Source organism: Myxine glutinosa, chromosome 5 (assembly GCF_964187855.1).
Source record: "Myxine glutinosa chromosome 5, kmMyxGlut1.1, whole genome shotgun sequence".
NCBI classification, from domain to species: domain Eukaryota; kingdom Metazoa; phylum Chordata; class Myxini; order Myxiniformes; family Myxinidae; genus Myxine; species Myxine glutinosa.
In genome coordinates, this window is record NC_136265.1 from 129,800,689 (window position 1) to 129,823,495 (window position 22,807).

General features: G+C 46.8%; 1 protein-coding gene across 4 annotated transcripts; it reads right to left on the reverse strand.

Moving 5' to 3' along the window:
• Positions 1 to 4,137: 4,137 nt before the first annotated feature.
• On the reverse strand, positions 4,138 to 22,504 carry LOC137427089 (sorting nexin-16). 4 transcript variants are annotated; one of them, XM_068116248.2, is made up of 10 exons: positions 22,373 to 22,464; positions 14,398 to 14,601; positions 13,830 to 14,182; positions 13,517 to 13,702; positions 10,892 to 10,978; positions 10,623 to 10,771; positions 8,656 to 8,725; positions 8,426 to 8,562; positions 5,887 to 6,000; positions 4,138 to 5,761 (listed from the first exon to the last, which is right to left on the reverse strand). In XM_068116248.2, exons 3-10 carry the CDS (start codon positions 13,983 to 13,985, stop codon positions 5,623 to 5,625), a joined length of 1,038 nt encoding a protein of 345 aa, XP_067972349.1. In that variant the 5' UTR covers positions 13,986 to 14,182; positions 14,398 to 14,601; positions 22,373 to 22,464; the 3' UTR covers positions 4,138 to 5,622. The 4 variants fall into 4 exon arrangements, with proteins under 4 accessions (XP_067972349.1, XP_067972351.2, XP_067972348.1 ...); XM_068116250.2 differs by lacking the exon at positions 14,398 to 14,601 and having other exon boundaries at positions 8,436 to 8,562; positions 22,373 to 22,504; XM_068116247.2 differs by lacking the exon at positions 14,398 to 14,601 and having other exon boundaries at positions 22,373 to 22,504.
• Between the last annotated feature and the right edge of the window lie 303 nt (positions 22,505 to 22,807).

Consider the following 22,807-nt stretch of genomic DNA (forward strand, 5'->3'; position numbering starts at 1 on the left):
CAGCGATGGAGAAGGCCCTGTCTCCCCGGGATCTGAATTTGGTCCGGATGGGGGGGGGGGGGGGGGGGCAGGAGATTGGTACCAGCAGAGTGGAGGTTGCGGGTGGGAGTGTGTCTGGAGAGGAGGTCAGTCAGGTAGGATGGGGCCAGGTTATGGAGGGCTTTGTAGGTCAAGAGGAGGATTTTGTACTGGATTCTCTGGGGGATGTGGAGCCAGTGAAGCTTGTAAAGGACGGGGGTGATGTGGTCACGGGTCCAGGAATGGGTGAGTAGACGGGCAGCAGAGTTCTGAATGTATTGGAGTTTATTGATGATTATTGAGGGTGAACCATAGAGGAGGCTGTTGCAGTAGTCCAGACGGGAGGTGATGAAGGCGTGGATGAGGGTTTCTGCAGCCACGGAGGAGAGGGATGGACGGAGACGGGCGATGTTTTTCAGGTGAAAGAAGGCTGTCTTTGTGATGTGTTTAGTGTATTTGTCGAAGGAGAGGGTTTGGTCAAAGATGATGCCAAGATTCCGGATGTGAGGGGAGGTGGATACTGGGAAAGTCTGTTGAGGGCAAAGTTATGGGTGGATTTGGTGAGCGTTTTTGGGCCAATGATGATTATTTCAGATTTATCATAGTTAAGTTTGAGGAAGTTGATTTGAAGCCAGGATTTTATTTCAGTGATGCAGTTTGTCAGGATAGAGTGGGTGGCGGTGGAGATGGACTTGGTGGAGATGAAACGCTGGATGTCATCGGCGAAGCAGTGGAATTGGAGACCATGACGGCGGATTAAGTGACCAAGGGGGGACAGGTACAGGATGAAGAGGAGGGGGCCAAGAACTGAACCTTGGGGGACACCTTGGGGGAGGGGAGCAGTGGGGGATTTGCAGTTATTGATGGAGATGAACTGGTGTCTGTCGGAGAGGTATGATTCGATCCAAGAGAGGGCAGTGCCAGTAATGTTAAAGGTGGTTTCAAGTCGGGTGAGGAGGATGGTGTGATTGATGGTGTCAAAGGCGGCGCTGAGGTCGAGGAGGATGAGAATGTTGAGGTTGCCGGCGTCAGAGGAGAGGAGAAGGTCGTTGGTGATTTTGAGGAGAGCAGTTTCAGTACTGTGGTTGGAGCGGAATCCGGATTGGAATGTTTCATACAGGTTATTGGCAGAGAGGTGATGTTTGAGTTGAGTGGCTACAGCGCATTCCAAAACTTTTGACAGAAAGGGTAGGTTGGAAATGGGTCTGAAGTTATTTAGGGTGTCAGGGTTGAGCCCAGGTTTTTTCAGAATGGGGGTAACAGCAGCAATTTTGAGGGATGGTGGGACGATGCCTGTAGACAGGGAGGAGTTTATCGTTGCAGTGATAAGTGGAGAGAGAGCAGGAAGGGAGGCCTTGACAAAGCTGGAAGGGATGGGGTCAAGAGTGCAGGTGGCAGTTTTCATTCCTATGAGGAGTTCAGAGAGGTCAGTAGGGGAGACTGGGGAGAATTGAGACAGAGGTTGGCAGGATAAGGGGGGGCAGGTGGTTTGAGGGGGAGCGGGTGCGGTGGTGGTTAAGCTGTTGTAGATGTTGTCAATTTTGCATTGGAAGAATGAAAGGAAGGAGATGCAGTTGTCTACTGTGAATGACTGGGTGGTGGTGTTCAGGGGGCTGAGGAGTTTGTTTATTGTAGAGAAGAGTGCTTTTGGGTTTCCGGAGCCAGAGTGGATAATTTGAGAGTAGTAGGCAGAGCGGGCGCGGGAGAGGGCATCTTTGTAGTGCTGTAGGTGGTCCTTGTAGGCTTGGGAGTGAATTGTGAGGCCTGTTTTATTGCGGAGTCTTTCAAGTTGGCGAGCACGTGTTTTCATCAGGCGGAGTTCAGGGGTAAACCAGGGAGCAGAATGGGTGAAAGAAACTGTTTTGGTTTTTATAGGCGCAAGCTGGTCAAGGCAGGAGGAGAGAGTGTGGTTGTAGTAGTCAGTGAGGTCAGAAGGGGTGTGGAGGTCAACGAAGGGAGAAGTGGATATTTTTTCAGAGAGGGTGGATGAGAATGAGGTAGGTGAAAGAGCGTTTAGCTTACGGAAGTTGATAGTGCGATAATGCCTTGGTGCTGGGGTGGGGATGTTGATGGTCATAGTGATGGCTAAGTGGTCAGAGAGGGTGAGGTCGGAGCCAGAGAGATGGTGCAAAATTAATCCAGTAGAGCAGACAAGGTCCAGAATGTGACCACGGTTATGGGTAGGAAAGTTGACATGTGAGTGAGGTTAAAGCAGGTGAGTAAATCAGTGAAGGCAGTGGTTATTGTGGAGTCAGTGGAGTCCATGTGGATATTGAAATCACCGAGGAGGAGGATTGAGGGGGAGAGGGAACAGAGCTGGGTCAGAAAGTAGGAGAGGTCAGACAGGAATGATGGGTGTGGTTTGGGAGGGCGGTAGACAACAGCCATGACTGACTGCGTGTGACCAGAGAGTTTAAAAGCCAGGTGTTCAAATGATGGAGCAGATGAGATGGAGATTAGGCTGGTCTTGATGTCTTGTCGGTGAATTACGGCAATTCCACCACCTCGGCCCTCCGAGCATGGTTTATTGATGTAAGAATATCCATTGGGTGTAGTGAGGTTGAGTGAGAAGTAGTCCAGAGGTTGTTGCCAGGTTTCAGTGAGACAGAGAAAGTCCAGTTTATTATCCAGAATGTAGTCGTTCAGGATGAGGCTTTTGTTGTTGAGGGACCGGGTATTGAACAGGGTGAGCTTGATGTTGTTTTGTACGGTGGGGATGAACTCAGGTGATTTAGCCAGGGTTTGCAGACAGGAGGTGCGATCGTGTGCGTTGCTGTGACCAGGTGCGCTGGGACAATGAGTGGGAGTGCGCTGAGCCGACCAGAGTACGGGAATGGAGTGACCTGTATGTAAGTAAACAAACACAACCGGAGCCTCTATGAATGTATCTGGGTCGTCGCAGGAGTCCGTGGTACTTGATTGCAGAGATGCATGATGAGGTGGAGTGAGTATTGAGCAGAAGAAGCCTTGCGGCGGAGTATCTCAGAGCCATGCCAGGCAGGAGCGAAGGGACGAGTACGAGGCCAAGGTCGAGGAGGCAAAGCGGCAAACGCAGCGGCAAACGACTGCAGCCGCTAATCAAGACCACAGCGGCAAACAGCCACTGCCGCAAACAACGGCCACAAACAACGGGAGCGGGCCTGAGGAAACAGTGGAGGAGCCGGGCAGGCGAAGCCAGGAGCAGAGCCGGGACCGAGCAGAGGGCAGACCCAACGGTCAAAAATCCGCCACGACCACCAGAAAAGCAAACTATGTACAATGGCCCAGTCGGTGAAGCGGCGAACAAGTAACGCCAGCGTCCTCTCCAGACCGGACCGGAAGCGGAAGTGAATGATAATTGTGTCTTAATAATAAAATGATAATAAATAAAATGATAATAAGTTGAAGGTGCTCTATGCAAACCTGAACGCTGAGTATTTAATCAAGGTTGTATATTACAAAATTCTGGTCAATGCAAACACCATTTCTGACAGTGGCCACACAATCCGTGTACCGAGCAGCGAAGATGGTTCAAAGGTCAGACCAGGCCATAATCAAGCCAGAGTGACCGAGTTTGCAAAAAGCTTCGAGGACCGCACAAGGTGCATCATCACCTGTGTGTGATCACCTAAACCGTCGGCAAATCAAGACAGTGGACCATTGTTTACCTGTTTTGCTTGAAGGGATTGTGGGTAAGATATTTGTTTAAGAAGTTTTGTATGAAGTGAGAAACTCGAATTTCAGGTCCCATTTTGACCTCTGTATAATCCCTAAAACGACTCGAATCACAAATGTTTCCCCGCATCCCCATCGTGACTGTTTGAAAACCCCCATTGTACCAAATCTCATCTTCAACGGCTCAAAAGCAAAGGAACAACAAACCGTGTGCTTATTAGTCTCACCTTTGACCCCTTAAAATCAGACTGAACAGATAAAAAGGGTCTGGGTGGACTTTGAGGCCGGAGATGAAATAGGATGAACACCAGCCTCAATCACCCAAACTTTTCAATAACCCCTCCCCTCCGATAAATTTCCCAGGTTACTCCCTTTGTTGCTGCACTAACTCTTCTCCAATTGTGAGCAATACCATCAGCACAAACTCCAAAACCCCCTCGCCCAAAAAAAGCAAAACAGTTCAGACATGGTGAAAGTATCTTTTATGATTATTATCAATTAAAAATCATTATAAATTCATGCTTTGGTTTACCTTACATATTTCAAACATGACTCTTCAAATATATCTACATAGATAAACAACAAAATGTAACGATCCTCAGCAGCACAAAATTACAGGCCTTTGGTACCCGTTTCAAATCCATCCCCATTCAATTTTGCCCTTTCATCACGCAATCTTCGCCATGATGTAAACCCTTTAGTTCCGTGGGGACACACCTTTGGACGAAGGCTTGCGAGTAGTTAACCGGTGAGAGACCTTATTCAAGTGGAGTAGGGTAGATCTGGCTCCGGTTATGGTACATCAGGAGGTATTTTAATACCCGCTAAGCTGGGACCTCAAATAAGGTTTTCCCAGCAATGGTGCATAGTCAGCAAGTATGGAGTCGAGTCAGTGTGTTTTCGGCGACCCTCTGATAGGATTGAACATTTACCTTCCACCAAATGATTTGATAATAACAAGACACGGTGGAGTGCTATGCTGAAGTACATCTGATGAGACACTCCTAACTAGCAGGTTGGACACCGATTCGACGCTCGAACCCTTGGATTCGCGGAGAGCCACATCCGGCGAGCTGAACATACAATGGCGGTTACTCTGGACCAGGATTGCATAGACGACATGGGATTACACGGATCGTGCCAAACCGTCCGATTACCCACAGAATTACACTCGCGGCGGGTGAAAAGTACTACAGAACGCTGCCCGGCTGTCCGTTACAAGTGCGTAGACAACCAGTGACACTGGTAAACTTCGCCATCCCACAAGATGATCTGTCATCGACATTGTGAAATCCAAGAAGCTGAATGTTCCCTACTCACATCAATTTTAAAAAAAGGAAACTTTTAAACATGGAACCACCAAATTACTCTTCCGATAACTACTTGGAATGAGTTGAACGAAGGCAACAAGGTTATACATTCAACAGCATGCAATGTGCAAGCATTTCCCACCACTAATCAACAGCAACAACAACCTTAGAACACCACTCCCTCCCCCCCACACTTCCGGTTCTCCTCGCATCTTCCATGAAATGCATTGGCAAAGGTACTTTGAGGCAGGATTACAGTTGCTTCCTAAAACGAGCAGCCTATTTGTAGAGATGACATTCCAGCAAATCCAGACCAACTGCACAGGTTCCGATGGCGCACGAAGATCAAAATCAACAGAGGATGACCCCCCTCCCCTCAGCCCCCAACGCCCTCTCCACCCCCCCCCCCCCCAAAAAAAAACAAATAAAGTGGCAGATCTGAAACCCGTCCAAAGCACGAGCAAGCGAACAAAATCCTTCACAAGTAAAAAAATAAAATATAGGAATATACACGGATATAGAGCGAAGAGCAAACCTGAAACGTCACCATATAAAAAAAAGAGAAATCTCAAGGGGAGTCCAAATCCCATACAAGATTGAAATCTGCAGAAGGGAAGGAAGTAATCCATGGCCCTATTCTTTACTCGTTGAGAGCTAGAGCTTCTTCGGCCTGCTCGAAAGAGGAGGAATCATCCAGGCCTGGGTGATGCTCGACTTCGGCGACCGTTTGCTCTTCAGGACTCTCGGCCATTTCCGCAGGTGCCCCGGTGCACCTAGGGCTGTGGTGGACAGGTGGCCATGTTTAAGGGGGGACCAAGTCAGTAGAGTGTGAATGAAGGTGATGGAGAGGAAAAGGAAAGAATACTTGTGCGGACCATAAACAATTTAATCACATCTGACACACCTGCTCTCAGTCATCATGGGACTTTGATCGGCCTCCACTGTTGAATACTCCCCTTCACTGCTCGAACCTCGACGGTCACTTTGAATTTGAAGACGCGGCTCCACGCCCAACTCTCTGTAAAACCGCACCACACCGCCATGGGACAACCATGCTGCCTCAAGCGATTTCACCCGAGGACACAAGATGATGCATGCGGTACGTTTTACAGACGCAGCAACTCCCCAAACCAGACAGATAACCCGTCCAATTAATTCATTCAATTTCTCAATGTTAGATGAAGGAATAAAATAAAATAAAAAGAGTTGAAGGCAAAACGAGTTGGAATCCAAGTCGAGCTGAACAGGCAGCCGATACCAAAATAGAATAAAGATCTGGTCTTGTTGGTGAGGCCCAGCGTATAACTGCGTCAGCAGGCTGGTGGAACAACGGATCATAGGAAGCGAGGAGGTTTTCGGCATTAAGCCTCCGCGGGAGCAAAACAGCCCCAACTCCAAAGGCCCAAAATGTCAGCTTGTCATTGCTTCTGACGGTGGTTAACGTACCTCAATCAATGTCCTGCTGATTCCCTCTTATCGATACCAAACGCTGCTATAGCTCAATTGTGGTTCTCCATTACATGTAACCCTTTTGAACACTTATTCATGTTACTGCCCCTCTACTTCCACATGAAAATCTATAATTATAATAATAATAATAAGAGAGTGTGTGTGTCTCCTCCATAACTCCAAACCCATGAAACTTAACGGGCCGAAACTTTGCATGTATACTAATGGAACTCCGAGGGAGTGTATGAATGAAAACAGGATGTTTGGGTAACTTTAAACACCCGGTATTTTAAAGATAATTAATAGGAGCGCGCTCTACAAACTGCTTTTGCAAGCCATGGCGATACAGTCAACAACACTTTTTTTTTTTAACACCAGATCGCATTGTTTCACATTTTTTGTGCAATCTGCCTTCATTATATTACTATAGTATATTAATATACCTATAAAAATTACAACTTCGAATCAAACCTCGTGTTTGGAACTCCGCCATGTTGAGCTCTCGCTGGCAAGGCACAGGCTGACAGTTTGTGTGCTCGCTGTGGTGGATTGAATTGTGATAATTTCATACTTTAATTTAACTTTTAAAGAACTCTATTTAAAAGGTACATATTTGTGGTTGCCATTTTTGTGTTTTGTGTACTTTATCTGTGCCGTCTGCCCTGAGACGTTCGAAGATTCTCAAATAACAAACGAACACTTATTTTAGCAGTCGGAACTGCTGCTAAGCTCCATTCCGCCGTTTACCTTTTGAAATTCGGCTCAGGTTAAGAGATTGTAGAGGTTGTCGCATTTTAGTCGTGAAACGTGTTCGGAAATAAAATAAAGACACAAACACTGCCTGGAGGCATCTGTAGACACCCGGAGAAGAAATGAGACCGAAATGCTGCTAAACTCTGTGTACCGTCCTTCAGATGGATGTTATGCTGGGCGTCACATCTGCTGGATTTTCTCCCCTCCTCCCTACTCACTTTTGCACTCGTCACTCTTCTCTCTTTCTCACTGCCCTCTCTCTCCTTCCCACCTCTTTCTCTCTCCTTACCATGCTTGCCCCTCAACCCCTCCCTCGCTCCCCCCTCTCTTTCTCTCGCTCCCACCCCCTCCTCGCACCCCATCCCTCCCGGTGTGTACTATATAGTGACATGTGGTGATGCTTCGCTTTCACATCCTCCCCCCGCTCTAACCCCTCCTCTCTCTCCCTCCGGACCCCAACTGAATCCTCCCCTCTCTCCCCTCTCTCTCCTCTCCCTCCTTCTCTCTCTCTCTCTCCCACATCTTTCTATCTGCACCCTCTCTGGGAGGAGAGCTGGGAGTCCAGAGGGAGTGGTGGAATGGGAAAAGGGAGAGGAAGGGGTGGGGTCTTCAGGGATAGTGGTGGGGTGAAAGGAAGAGGGCTAGGGGTGGGGTGGGAGTTTGTAGGGGGAGTGAGAGGAGGGAGTCTGGGGGGAGGGGAAGCGTGTGAGTTTGGAGGGAGTGGTCGGGTGAAAAGGGAGGAGAAGAGGTGGAGTGGGAGGAGGCAGGGGATGGGTGGGATGAAGGAGGGGAAGGGGTGGGAGTGGAGAACCTGTGTTGCCTGGCAACGCCAGGTACCTTTGCTAGTAGACAATAAAATAAAGATTAAAAAAACAACAAAAAGCAGTCAAATTATTTGCAACAGCAAAGATCCACCAATGCTCACAAATCAGACCTCGCTTGACTAAACTTAACTGTTGAACGAGTCTAGCAATTTCACGATTCTCGATAAGAAATGAAGAGATCTCCAAAACAGCGCTATCATGGATCACCACCCAAAATGGGCATCGTATCTCTCTCCTCCTCCTCCTCCAATAAATGTTACATGGATTTGCACAAGTTCAAATTAACACCAGTGCTCGAAACAACAGGTTTCGTTTCCATATTAAAAACGACATCAAGAAAGCCAAAGTAGGACTAAGGGTGAAGAGGAGTGAGGTGTTGGAGGTCCACTAGAAACCCCAACGTCATGGCGAGAATACCTGAGCTGACCTTCCAGTACCGCCAAACGGTTTGTCGACAAATCCCGAGATACTCGCAAGGTGTCGATCTCACGTTGCCGATCCAGGAGGTCCCGCTGGAGCTGATAATTTGTTTCCTCCAAACCTTCACAAAATGCCTGCAGACACATTGAGCGTGAATTGGAGGCAGGCAGGACATCATCGTATGCCTAGTGCCATATGTACATCGACTGCATTATCCAGGTTTTTACCCGGCTCTCCACCAAGCTGTCAAAAGGCCCAGGAGGTTCATCCAAACAGAGGAAGTCACGAACTGGGATACTGTAGGGAGAAAAAAAAGAACAACAACTATAACGCTCCACCCTCCATCAATCTATATACAGACTTGGCATTTAATATGGAATATTTTTTTTGTGGGGGTGAACTTACTTTTCAAGATGTCTTAGAACCAAAAGTTCATTGGAATTATGTTGAAATTATTCGAGATTTTGTTAATGTGACCTTTAAAAGAAACAAAAACCACATTTGACATTTCGAAACAAATAAATTGATCCTTGAAAGTGATGTAAACTGATATCGAACTCAATTCATGGACAGTACTGTGTTAAACTTCTGTACGTTTTCCAGAAGTATCTCTTTATTTTGCACATTAGCCAAATTTTTTTAACAAAAACAAAAGTTCAATTACGACTGGGATTACGGACAGTAAAATTACAGTTCAGTACTTCGTGTAACCCCCACGAGCATTCAGGAGAGCACGTACACGTTGAGGCATGCTGTTCACGAGATTTGCCAAGGTTTAGACAGGAATCGCTTGCCATGCAGTGACATTAGCCTGCTGCAATTCACGCACAGAGGTCAGCTGCTGGTCCAAGTGGTCGATTTGATGCGTTAATTCTGCCCACAAGTTCTCTATCGGATTCATATCCGGGGACATGGCAGGCCACTCCATATGCTCTACACCACGGTCAGCAAGAAAGTGTTGGATCATGCGAGCACGATGAGGCCGTGCATTGTCATCTTGAAAGACAAAGTTTCCTCGAAAGGCTGCACGAGCAAATGGAAGCAATGTTTCTTCCAGAATGGCCCTGTACTTGAACTGGTTCAGGTTTCCATTCAGAACAACCAGGTCAGTTTTGCCCCCTGCATGAAAAGCAGCCCAAACGGTCACCCCACCACCTCCAGCTTGGACTCTTGGCACTATACAATCTTTGTTGTAGGCTTCATGCACTTGTCTGCGCACTCGGACGCGGCCATCTTGACGATAGACCAGAAATCTAGACTCGTCACTGAAGATCAGGTGATTCCAGTGTCCTGGCTGCCATTGACGGTGCTCTCTGGCCCACTGCAATCGGCGCTGGCGGTGTTGTCTGGTCAGGCGTGGCTTTCTCAGGGGACGCCTGGCACGATAGCCTGCTTGAACCAGTCGTTGGTTGACTGGCCTTCTGGATACAGGCACATTTGTCAGTTGCTGCCACTCAGCCCTAAGCCGATTAGCTGACTTGGTACGGCCATTGCGGACTAACCGGTGCAGCTGGCGATCATCCCTCCTTGTGGTTCTGCGGGGACGTCCTGTCCTCGGTATTGGAGTAGGGACACCCCTCTGAGCATTTCGTTTCAGGATCTATGACACCTGACCTTGAGTGATGCCATACTGCCGAGCAATAGCACGCTGTTTCATGCCGTAATTTCGTAAAGCCACTACTCCATGACAAACAGCATTGTCGAGTTGACGGACCATCTCCAGAGGAAGCGGCAATAACTTTTGGAGACGTGCAGCAGTTGTTTTCCACTAATACAGAACGCAACAACCCTTGTATACCCGACTGTGAAGCCAATCATCAAAAGTACCTGTCCGTACATTTTGCCACGCCACCTGTGATATAATTCTGTTGTTGACTTCTTGCTGCGACAGACAATCAGTTACATGGTTCTTTTAACAAATAAATCACCAAAGTGTAAAAGAAACTCACCAGATTGATATACTGAGTTGAGAAAGTAAACCCAAGTCAAGAAAGAAAAAAATTCCATATTAAATGCCAAGTCTGTATAATGCTCCATAATTGTTTCATAACAACCACAAATGGCCAATCCTTTTGTAGTTTTGACAATACAGTAATATAAAATAAGACAAACGACTGTACAAAAATCAATTGAACGACCTCAATCCCCGAAAACTACTTGGCACTCACAATCCCTCCCAAGGATCCCACTCTACCAGTTGGTAACGTCCTTGTGTGCGACGAGGTTTTGCAAGAAGGCCTGCAGGCCGGCTTGCCGATCCTCCAAAAAAATGGGATCAAAGTTGTCCTTGAACCAGCGTTTGGGCGGTAGCGCAAGCCGGAACCCAGGAAACATTTCCTTCAGCTGTGCGCAACAACAAGACAGTTGGAGGAGATACAGGAAAGGTCACAATGTCAGTAACATGAAAGGTACCAGCAACAAGTCCAAAAGGGTCAGCAATCAGGGGAGACTAGATCAATCTACCTTGTCATTCAGTCGAGCGAAGTCCGTGTACCTTCGGAAGACAACCCAGCTCTCCTCGGGCCTAGGTTTGACAAGGATCTTGTAAATCTGATGAGGAGACATTCAACTGTTGAATAATTAAGAAAGAATGCGAGTTGCATCGTCCAAGGATCAATTATATCTCACAAGTCTATCGACTGAAAAGTCCTCCATTTGGAGATTCACCTTTCCTGACAGACGTACAGCAAAAAAGGGTTCGAATGAGATAAAGAGATCCAGGTTATGCTCAAGATGTACAATTTTAGCCGTGGTACTGGCCCGAAGATACCGTTCAATATCCAGTCGAGACTACAAGCAAACCACTTCAAATGGCAAGACAGCAGACGTCATTTGTAAAGAGGCCGAATGCCTCAATTCTGAGTTTGCTTCCAAATCTTGTGTCCGCAACCCCTTGCCCTACCCAGTCACACCCAACTGCTCCTGGTGTCTGTTTATTTTGCACCTGAGAAGGTGGTGAAGTTTCTGGAAACGCTCGGCTCTGAGTCTGCAACTGGACCGGACAGCATCAGCTTTTGTGTCGTAAAAATCTTCTCTTCTTCTCTTACAAATCGTCTCTCTGCCCTTTTCATCCTGTCATTTACCCAAGATTATCTTAATTCTGCTTGGAAGCCAGGAAACATCAACATATTACATAAACATAGGGGCAAAAACTGAATCCCTCAACTACAGACCTATCAGCTTACTTCCAATCATCAGCAACGTCATGGAATCCATCATCGCAGCTAATAGTAATATTAAATTGTTCCTTTTCTTCAACATCATCTTGGATCACCAATTTAGTTTCAGCCCAGGTCACTCCACCTTGGACAATTGGACATGCTGTTTGAACTCGCCCAACAATGGATGGAGGCCCTCAATGTCAGACATGAGATCAGGGCTGTCTCTCTGGACACATCTCGTGCTTTCGATACAGTCTGGCATCCTGCTTTACTCTCCAAACTCTGTGCTTATGGCATCCAAGGCCAACTCCACACGTGGCCTACTGACCTCCTCTACTCTCGTAGCCAACGTGTGGCTCTCAACGGAATCATTTCATCTCCTCTCCCTGTCAAGCATGAAGTGCTCCAAGGCAGCGTTCTAGGCCCAGTGGTATTATTGATCTTCATCAACAATCTCTATGACTCTCCAGAAAATCCCCTTTATCTATTTGCTGAGGACTCCACTCTTTGCCGTGACATCTCTCATCCTTCAGACAGGCAGGCTTCAGCATCCTCCCTCTCTTCGAACCTTCATAGAATCACGAACCAGCCAAAGCACTTGGAATACGTCTTTCGATCCCGACAAATCCCACATTCTCACTCTCTATCTGAAAGGAGCGTCTGGCAAATCCTCTCATATTACTTTCTTAACAATCCTCTGGAAGAATTTCACTTAGGTCTCACTATCAGCCACAATCTTTCTTGGGTAAACCACACGTCTAAGTTGGCCTCTAAAGCTGGTCCATGACTGGGTAACCTCTGCCGTACAGTCCTTCCTTGGCACACCTGAACTCCTATCCACCTACAAGGCCTTTATCTGCAGCTTCATGGAGTACTGCTCTCCCGTCTGAGCTTGCTCCCCAACCTCGCACCTTGCTGAGCTTGATGCTGTGGAAACCAAGTCCTTCAGGATCATAGTAATCTTCCGTGATGAAGCAGAGTCTATAGGCCTATCACTGACAGGTCGGTTTTGTCTACCCCTCCCCTCTACCCCCACCTCACTCCCCCCCAAGTTTCTGCAGAGCACCAACACCTTCCTGGTGAAATTCACAAAATTCAGAATCACTGCTCATCTCCACTCCTCCACTCTTTTCTCACTCCTGCAGAATTAACTTCCACATTGTCTTAAACGTCTTTCTTCCCTCCATGGCTTCAAGAAAGCTGTTCAGCACAATCTTAGATCTCTTCCCTCCCTGCACCGCCTCTCCTCCCCCCCATCCAAAGCCATGATCTTTACGACTTCGTTAACCCTTCCCAAGCCCACCTACTTCCAAGTTTTTCCTTCCTGACAGTTTGTGGCTGTATCCATCTTGTTCACTCCATGCATCCACCACTACCCCTCATTTTTCCCCAAATCCATTATTTCTCCAAGTCTCCCTTTATTTTACCCCTCATCCCTGCTGTTGTTGTGTTTCCCCACTCCCCCCTCTCTTTTTACTGTTCCTTTTGTTCTGTTACATTCCGATCCGTTCTATGTTCTAGCTTCTCCATGAGCCTTGAATTTGCCGACAAAAAGACTTTATGGACCAAAAAGAGAATGCGTATAATACTTACAATGGAATGGAGGGAGAGGGAGAGGAAGAGGGAGAGGGAGGAGAGAGAGACACACACACACAGATCACGCAGACGGACAAGGAAGTTGTCGACAAAGAAGGCAACATTCTCTTTTAAACTTAAAGTATGGTCTGCTGAGTGAGGTAGTATCACCTGCTGACACTGATCATACCAGGAGTCGGTACGAACCGATTCCACCAGAAATTGAATGCAGAAGCAGACACCACCACCATGCATACCCAGGCGGCTGAAAATCAATTACCTACAAACGGAAGTGAGTCAAAAGGTCGAGGACGTCTGTGCAATACCATTCTCAGCGCACGTAACATCTCACCGTAAACCGAGCACGGTCTTCCATAACTTCATGACCAAGAAGAGTTGGAGTGGCTGGTCGGCTGTGCCCCCGACAACCATCCTCCTTTTCTTCATCTTCCCCATTCTCGCATTCATCTTCTTCCTCAGACGTGCACTCCGATCCACGAAACGCAGCTCGGTCCGTGTCCCCGGACGGCCAGCCAATCTTCAAGCCAGAAAACGAAAAAAGAAACGCAAGTTGGAAGTCCGATAGCAGAAGGCCATTCAATCAGGATGCAAGTCACAGTTGTCTGCTCGTTTCGTCAACCTTGGATTTGCAAAGCACTCCTTACCTTTTTACCTTCCGTGCCATTGTGTTGTCCTCGGTCTCCTTCCAATGTCAGGCCACATGAGATGGTGTTCGTACTGGAAGCTCGAACCTGCTTTCCAATCTCTCCTGTACTATCATGTGTTAATGACTGAGACAGAGGGCACAATCTAGTCGCCATGTTGACAAACCTCCTTAGGTGAGCATCGCTGTCCACCTGGGCATACCTCGTGTCGAGATGCTGTACTATGTGGTGCACGAAAGAAGTTGATCAGTGTGCCGAGAACTTTGACAACTCAACTCAAATCGGTGATGGAAGAATCTCAGATAATTGGGAAGATCTCACAAAAGGTCGTATCAATCTCCTCATGCATGGAGCTGTTGAAAGGATGGAAATAAAAATGGAGTGGGGAAGAGAGGATGACACTAGAGGGGGGTGAAACAGCATGTTTCCCCCCCATAATTAAATGTAAGTGGAGGATCAACTGTGAAGCATTTACAGCATTCATGGCTCTTGAAATGCACCTGCGGAAACAACAAAACATTTATACCTCATTATTTCTTCTCACAATTTCCACCCGTTTAGTACTTACTAGCAGGTATACCCAGCGTTGCCCGGTGCTGTTCTAATCCTGTTGGCACAGCGTAGCCTGTAGAGCAATGGCATCTGGAACAGTGTTTGTATGTATGTTTGTCCCTTCCGCTGGCATTTTCTGGGTTTATTCCCTTTAAAATTCGTTTTCTCTGGAACCGTTGGTCCGATTGACACGAATTTTTCACCATAGGAGCGCCTCCTCCTGTGGAATTTTTAAAATGATAATTATGATGTCATAGGTCACGTGGTATGGGTGTAATCTTGGAAAGACCAAAAAACTTTGCACCTCTATATCTCCAAAATGGCTCCATGGAAAAAATTAAAAGGTGGCGCATTGTAAATTACTCCCCATCGGGAATAACATATGTCAATGACGATGTCATAGATGCCTTCATTATGACCTCATAAATCGACAAGTAGAACGCTTGATCTGATCAGTACGAAATTTCTTGAGTGTGATCTGGGAATAAACTGGTCGAGAACATTTTTTGATGACACCATCGGTCACATGGTTCAGAAGCCATATTTTTACGGCATACCTTGTAGGACATTGCCGTCTCGAACAGCGTTTGTCTGTCCATCCGGTGTATGTATGTTCCTCACAAACATCTACCAATCAGAGCTGAGGCTCTGGTCACATGACAGGGAGATAGCAGATCCTCCATTCTACGCAAGCCCAGCTACGCCATTGTTTGACCATTGGTCTTGTTTTTTTCTTTTTTCTTTGTGGAGGCCTGAAACACTACCTTACACCCATTAAGGAATGAGGTCGGATATCATTTAATATTTCCTTTTGGATAGCTACAAAACCTTAGGCACTATAAAGGCACCTCTTTGCTTTTTGATCGTCTTGTCTTTGATCGTTTGATTTGATCGTCTGTTTGCCGTGTCGCGAGCAAGGCCTTTGCCGCGTCGCGAACGATTTGAAATCGAAGTTAAGTGATTGTTCCCATTTGTATTTTCGTTAAAACTGTATTTATTTATGGTGTTGTACGTATATTGTGTCCTGACGAAGATTTTTCGGTGTAAATCTTTCATACCTGTATTGAAAATCGTGTTAATTCGTGTCGTGTCTTGAGGCCTTGTACAGTGTGCACTGTACAACCTTGAGGCTTTGTTTTTCTCTCAGCGGTCCGTCGTTTGTGATCCAATAACTTTCGTTCTCTGTATTCCCAGTCTTTTCACCCATAGCCTACTTCCTTGTGTAAATCTCAACTCAAAAAAAAAAAAAAAAAAAAAAAAAAAAAAAAAAAAAACATTTCCTTCTCTGTTCTCATTCGTTTATTCATTCTTATTCGTTCGTTCGTTCTTCGACCACGTGTTTCTCCCCCATTTCCCCAGATAGTTTTCACTCATTAACCTTCAATGTTTACACTTTCCCCTCAAGTTATGTATTCCGTCATATTTTATACCACCTTTTTCTTCTTCTTCTTTAAAAGGCTGCTTTCGACTTGCTCACCAAATCAATTCATCCCAAAAAAAATATCCATCTCCGATAGTGCCTTTTTTCGACATTCCCTAAACTCTCCTGCACTCCATCCTACATCCAGCGTCCTTAAACGTATTTTTAACTCGAAGGTCACAAGAAACTCATTTTGCAATAAATGTTCGTTTCCCATAAATCGTACACTTTCAAAAATCCAATCTCACCCCTCCCCTCCAAATCTTCCCCATAACCCCTCCCCTCCAAATCTTCCCCATCACCCCTCCCCTCCAAATCTTCCCCATCACCCATCCCTTTCAAATCTCCCCCCTTGCCCCCTCCCTCCTAAACTACCCCCTCACCCCTCCCCGCCAAGACGCCCCCTCGCCCCTCCCCTCCTAGAATCCTGCCTCACCCCTCCGCTCCAAATCTCCCCCATATCCCATCCCTTTCAAATCCCTCCCCTTGTCCCTTCCCTCCCAAACTCCCCCCTCACCCCTCCCCTTCAAATCTCCCCACCCTCATTGCTTCTCAATTTCCCCCTTCTCACTCCCCCTCCTCAAAGCGTCCTCCCCGCTTCTTCCCCCTTCAAACTCTCACCTCCATCTCCCCCAACCTTCTGCCTCACTCTTCCCCCTCCTCAAATAACACCTCATTGTGGCTCACCCAATCACCATCAAACCTTTTGTCCGCCCCATCCTTCCCTTTCTCCGAGCTATTCTGAAATCTCTGACACACCTTCAACAGCTCTCCCTACCTCTTCCACCTCTTCCACATCTTACCCTACCCCTCCTCCCCCCTGTTCTGTATCTGATGCTCCCCCTTCCTCTTCATTAACGGTATGGACCTCAAACATCCGGGGCCTTCGTTCAAACTTAACTGATCTCTCCATACAGGTTGCTTCTGTCAAACCAGACGTGATCTGCTTAACAGAAACTTTCCTCCTTTATGATGTCTCTGATTCCATAGTATCTCTCCCGGGCTACTCCCTCCTCCGGTATGATAGACCTGAGCCTCGTCCTGGAGGCGGGGTTGCTATCTTTATCAAAAACTCTCTTCCTCACTCGCCCTGCACTGCACTCTCTCCACCTCACCCCCAGGAATACCTCTGGCTACGGCTTCCCCTTCGCTCCCACCTCTTGTTCATATGTGTGTTGTACCGTCCACCAAACAGTGATGACTCCATCTACATCTCGCTGTCTGATGATATGGACCAACTTCTATCTACTCATCCCAACTCTCTCTTCCTCATATGTGGTGATTTCAACTGTCATCATGCCAGTTGGCTGGGTGTGGGTACCTCTCTCACCAGCCATGGCTCCTCAGCAAAGGACTTCTGCGACTCACTGGGACTGACACAATCTGTCAATTTCCCGACCCGGATCTCAGTCAACGGAACATCTTCTCTTCTGGACTTGGTTATGACTAACTTCCCTGAAAATGTCTGCTGCTCTTCTTCTGCTCCGATCGGATCATCTGATCATGTCCTTGTTAAAGTGGACATCTCTCTGACCATCCTCAGGGAGCCTGCTCAGCGTCGACGAGTCTGGCATTTCACTCAGGCCAACTGGCACGGTCTTCAGGCAGCCATCAATCATCTGGACTGGTCTCCCATCTCTACCACCTCTGACATCAACTCATCCTGGGAATTCTTCCAAAGTAAATTGCTCTCTCTCATGCACAGATTTATCCCATCTCTCTTCAGTTGTCATACCCTTCCTCCCATCCATGGTACACGGAATCTTGTGGTGAGGCTGTTGCCCAGAAACAACTTGCCTTCGTCTCCTGGAAAGCAAATCCAACGGAAGGAAATCTCATTTCCTTTCACAAAGCCCGAAACAAGTGTGTGTCCACCCTCAGGAGAGCCAGGAAACAATATCTCTCCGTTCTCAAGACCGAACTCTCTTATCTGTCTCCCTCTTCCAAATCCTGGTGGCGTCTGGTCAAATCCGTTTCTGGTGTTTGTTCCCCCTCCATCCCCTCCCTTACCTCAAACGGCTACACAGCTGACTCCGCACGTGAAAAAGCTGAATGCCTCAACTCTGTGTTTGCCTCTAAATCTTGTGTCCCAAACCCATCCCTCTCTGTACCCACCATACCCAGTCGTACCCTGCTGCTCCTGGACTCTGTGTCCTTTCCTCCTGACAAGGTGGAAAAGTTTCTGTCAACCCTCGACTCTGATTCTGCAACTGGACCCGACGGCATCAGCCCACGGGTCCTAAAATCCTGCTCTGCTGCTCTATCTCACCCTCTCTCTGTTCTCTTCACCCTCTCTTTTGCTCAAGGTCAACTGCCATCTGCTTGGAAATCAGCCAACATCACCGCTTTGCACAAAAAAGGTGCAAAAACAGATCCTAGCAACTACAGACCAATCAGCCTTCTCCCAATTATCAGCAAAGTCATGGAATCCATCATTGCTTCGGATATGAAATCTTTCCTCTTCTCCAATGGCTTGATCTCTGATCATCAATTTGGTTTCAGACCAGGTCACTCTACTCTGGACATGCTGCTTCTGCTGTCTCAACAATGGATGGAGGTCCTCAATGCCAAACAGGAAATTAGAGCTGTCTCCCTCGACATATCACGTGCCTTCGACACGGTCTGGCACCCCGCTCTGCTCACCAAACTCTCCTCCTTTGGTATCCATGGAAATCTCCACGCATGGCTGGCGGACTTCCTCTCTAGTCGTCGTCAACGTGTGGCCCTGAATGGGTTTCTCTCATCTCCTCTTCCTGTTCAGGCTGGAGTTCCCCAAGGCAGTGTTCTGGGCCCTGTGCTTTTTCTGGTCTTCATCAATGATCTCTCTGACTCTCTCGAAAATCCTCTCTATCTCTTTGCTGATGACTCCACTCTCTGCCGCTCCATTCCTCTTCCCTCAGATCGGCAGTCTGCTGCCTCCTCACTCTCTGAAGACCTGGACAAAATCACAGACTGGTCAAACAAGTGGAACATGTCTTTCAATCCTGACAAATCTCACACTCTTACTATGTCTCTCCGAAAAGATCGACTGGACAACCCTCCCATCTACTTTCTCAACAATCCTCTCCAAGAAGTTCTGTCGCTCAAGATTTTGGGTCTCACTATCTGCCATGATCTTTCTTGGGAAAACCACATTTCCAAGCTGGCCTCCAAAGCCAGTCGCCGACTGGGCATCCTACGTCGTGCGAAGTCCTTCCTCGGCACACCTGAGCTCCTCACCACATACAAGGCTTTCATCCGCAGCTCAATGGAATACTGTTCTCCCCTATGGGCCGGTGCTCCTGCCTCACACCTAGCTCGGCTTCACGCTGTTGAAACCAAAGCTTTCAGAATTATTGGAATCTCCCGCGATGAAGCTATCTCTGAGGGCCTTTCACTCACTCACCGCAGGCAGGTAGGTGGTCTTTCTGTCTTCTACCGACTCCTCTCCGGCCTTGCACCCGCAGCTCTCTCTGTGCTCTGTCCCCCAAATATTCCTACAGGTCGCACAAGATCTGCCAGCAACCCTCTGATGGTTAAACTGCCGAAATCTCGGCTCTCTGCTCACCTTCACTCTTTCATTCCTCTTTTCTCCCGCCTCTGGAACAAACTCCCTCACTCCCTTCAATCCCACTCCTCCCTCCAGGTCTTTAAAACAGCTGTTCACCACCATCTCTTATCTTCCCCCATCCAAAACCTTGATCTTTTCTACCCCCGCTAATTCACCCCAGATCCACCTTGTTTGAAATTCCAACTTCTTTCCTGGAAGTCCTGGCAGTGTCCATACGTTTTATACCTCTCCCACCGCCCCCTTCCCATGCCCCCCCCCCCCCCCAAAGCCCTCGCCCTCTCTCAGATCTCTCGATGTCTCCATGTCTCTCGGTCCCTGCTCTCAAATGTTGTGTTTGTGTCCTTCCCCCTCTCTCCCCATCTTGTCTACCGCTCCCGATGTTATATGTTTTATGTGTCGGTTTGTCTTTCTGTGTGATTAATGTTCGCTCTTTCGCGAGCCTCGATCTTGTATACAAAACAAACAAAACAACAAAAAAAAAAAAAAAAAAAAAAAAAAAAAAACGATGACAAACAAAAATCCCAATTTTTTTTTTTTCTAAAGGAGTGATGGATGAGTGTAATGAGTGATGGATGAGTGTAATGAGTGATGGATGAGTGTAATGAGTGATGGATGAGTGTAACGAGCGATGTATGAGTGTAACGAGCGATGTATGAGTGTAACGAGCAATGGATGAGTGTAATGAGCGATGTATGAGTGTAATGAGTGATGGATGAGTGTAACGAGCGATGTATGAGTGTAACGAGCAATGGATGAATGTAATGAGCGATGTATGAGTGTAATGAGTGATGGATGAGTGTAACGAGCGATGTATGAGTGTAATGAGTGTAATGAGCAATGGATGAGTGTAATGAGCGATGTATGAGTGTAATGAGTGATGGATGAGTGCAATGAGCAATGGATGAGTGTAACGAGCAATGGATGAGTGTAACGAGCAATGGATGAGTGCAATGAGCGATGGATGAGTGCAATGAGCAATGGATGAGTGCAATGAGCAATGGATGAGTGTAACGAGCAATGAATGAGTGTAACGAGCAATAGATGAGTGCAATGAGCAATGTATGAGTGTAACGAGCAATGGATGAGTGCAATGAGCAATAGATGAGTGCAATGAGCGATGGATGAGTGCAATGAGCAATGGATGAGTGCAATGAGCAATGGATGAGTGTAACGAGCAATGGATGAGTGCAATGAGCAATGGATGAGTGCAATGAGCAATGGATGAGTGTAACGAGCAATGGATGAGTGTAACGAGCAATGGATGAGTGTAACGAGCAATGGATGAGTGCAATGAGCAATGGATGAGTGCAATGAGCAATGGATGAGTGTAACGAGCAATGGATGAGTGTAACGAGCAATGGATGAGTGCAATGAGCAATGAATGAGTGCAATGAGCAATGGATGAGTGTAATGAGCGATGTATGAGTGTAACTATAATGAGCGATGTATGAGTGTAAGTAGCGATGTATGAGTGTAACGAGCAATGGATGAGTGCAATGAGCAATGGATGAGTGTAACGAGCAATGGATGAGTGTAACGAACAATGGATGAGTGAAACGAGCAATGGATGAGTGTAACGAGCAATGGATGAGTGCAACGAGCAATGGATGAGTGCAACGAGCAATGGATGAGTGTAACGAGCAATGGATGAGTGTAACGAGCAATGGATGAGTGTAACGAGCAATGGATGAGTGTAACGAGCAATGGATGAGTTCAATGAGCAATGGATGAGTGCAATGAGCAATGGATGAGTGTAACGAGCAATGGATGAGTGTAACGAGCAATGGATGAGTGCAATGAGCAATGAATGAGTGCAATGAGCAATGGATGAGTGTAATGAGCGATGTATGAGTGTAACTATAATGAGCGATGTATGAGTGTAAGTAGCGATGTATGAGTGTAACGAGCAATGGATGAGTGTAACGAGCAATGGATGAGTGTAACGAGCAATGGATGAGTGTAACGAGCAATGGATGAGTGTAACGAGCAATGGATGAGTGTAACGAGCAATGGATGAGTGTAACGAGCAATGGATGAGTGTAACGAGCAATGGATGAGTTCAATGAGCAATGGATGAGTGCAATGAGCAATGGATGAGTGTAACGAGCAATGGATGAGTGTAACGAGCAATGGATGAGTGCAATGAGCAATGGATGAGTGTAATGAGTGATGGATGAGTGTAACGAGCGATGTATGAGTGTAACGAGCAATGGATGAGTGTAATGAGCAATGTATGAGTGTAACTATAATGAGCGATGTATAATGAGTGTAAGTAGCGATGGAGGAGTGTAAGGAGCAGTGGGTGAGTTTAAGGAGCGACATATGACTGTAATAAGCGATGTATGAGTGTAACGAGCAATGGATGAGTGTAATGAGCGATGTATGAGTGTAACGAGCGATAGATGAGTGGAAGGAGGGATGGAGGAGTGTAAGGAGCAGTGGGTGAGTGTGAGGAGCGACGTATGAGTGTAACGAGCGACGTATGAGTGTAACGAGCGATGTATGAGTGTAACGAGCAATGGATGAGTGTAACGAGCAATGGATGAGTGTAACGAGCAATGGATGAGTGTAACGAGCGATGTATGAGTGTAACGAGCGATGGATGAGTGTAACGAGCGATGTATGAGTGTAACGAGCGATGTTTGAGTGTAAGGAGCGATAGATGAGTGGAAGGAGGGACGGAGGTGCAAGGAGCGATGGAGGAGTGCAACGAGTGAACAGGACAATCAGGTTAACCATCCACCTAAGCACTGGTAACTCACTGAGGTAACATCGGCCAGCAAAGCACCAGGTTGACGTTTACAATTACAGTCGAGCCGGGAATTCACCTTATACGACAATTTCGAGGCGATTTAATTCCCTCAGAGTTGTCCCACGATGCAATATTATATTATACAAATGGTGACACATAACATAAGGTCCAACCACGGACAGGATTAAAACTATAATTCTGTAGACAGTAATTGACGTGTAAATGTGAGTAAATAATCTCCGTATGACAACAAGAAACCACCACCTTACCACAACGATTAATATTATTGATCACGGCGACAGAATCCGAACTTTCCGCAGAATTGGCAGAAACGACGGCAAATGAGTACGTCACGTGACATGACGCGTCTGTTGCCGTCGTTGTTGTTGTTACCAATGGTTTTGTTGTCGATGATGTTTTTTTGTCTCTACATCCTTTAGTTTTTTTCGTCATATTGTAAAGTAAGGTAATAACCCATTGCGACGGTGTATTATCACGGCGTGCTATGTGAGATATAGTTATTCATTAAAGATTATATCTCTTTACCCAATGGTTCAATATTGTTCCGGTGAGAGTAGATCACAGCGTCGTTCTTGTCCGACTCTAATTACACAACTATATTTCCCTCACGTATTTTATACATAAATAATATTGGCGATGAAACACAACTTCAGAGGAACCAGTGGTCATATTGGATCCTGGTA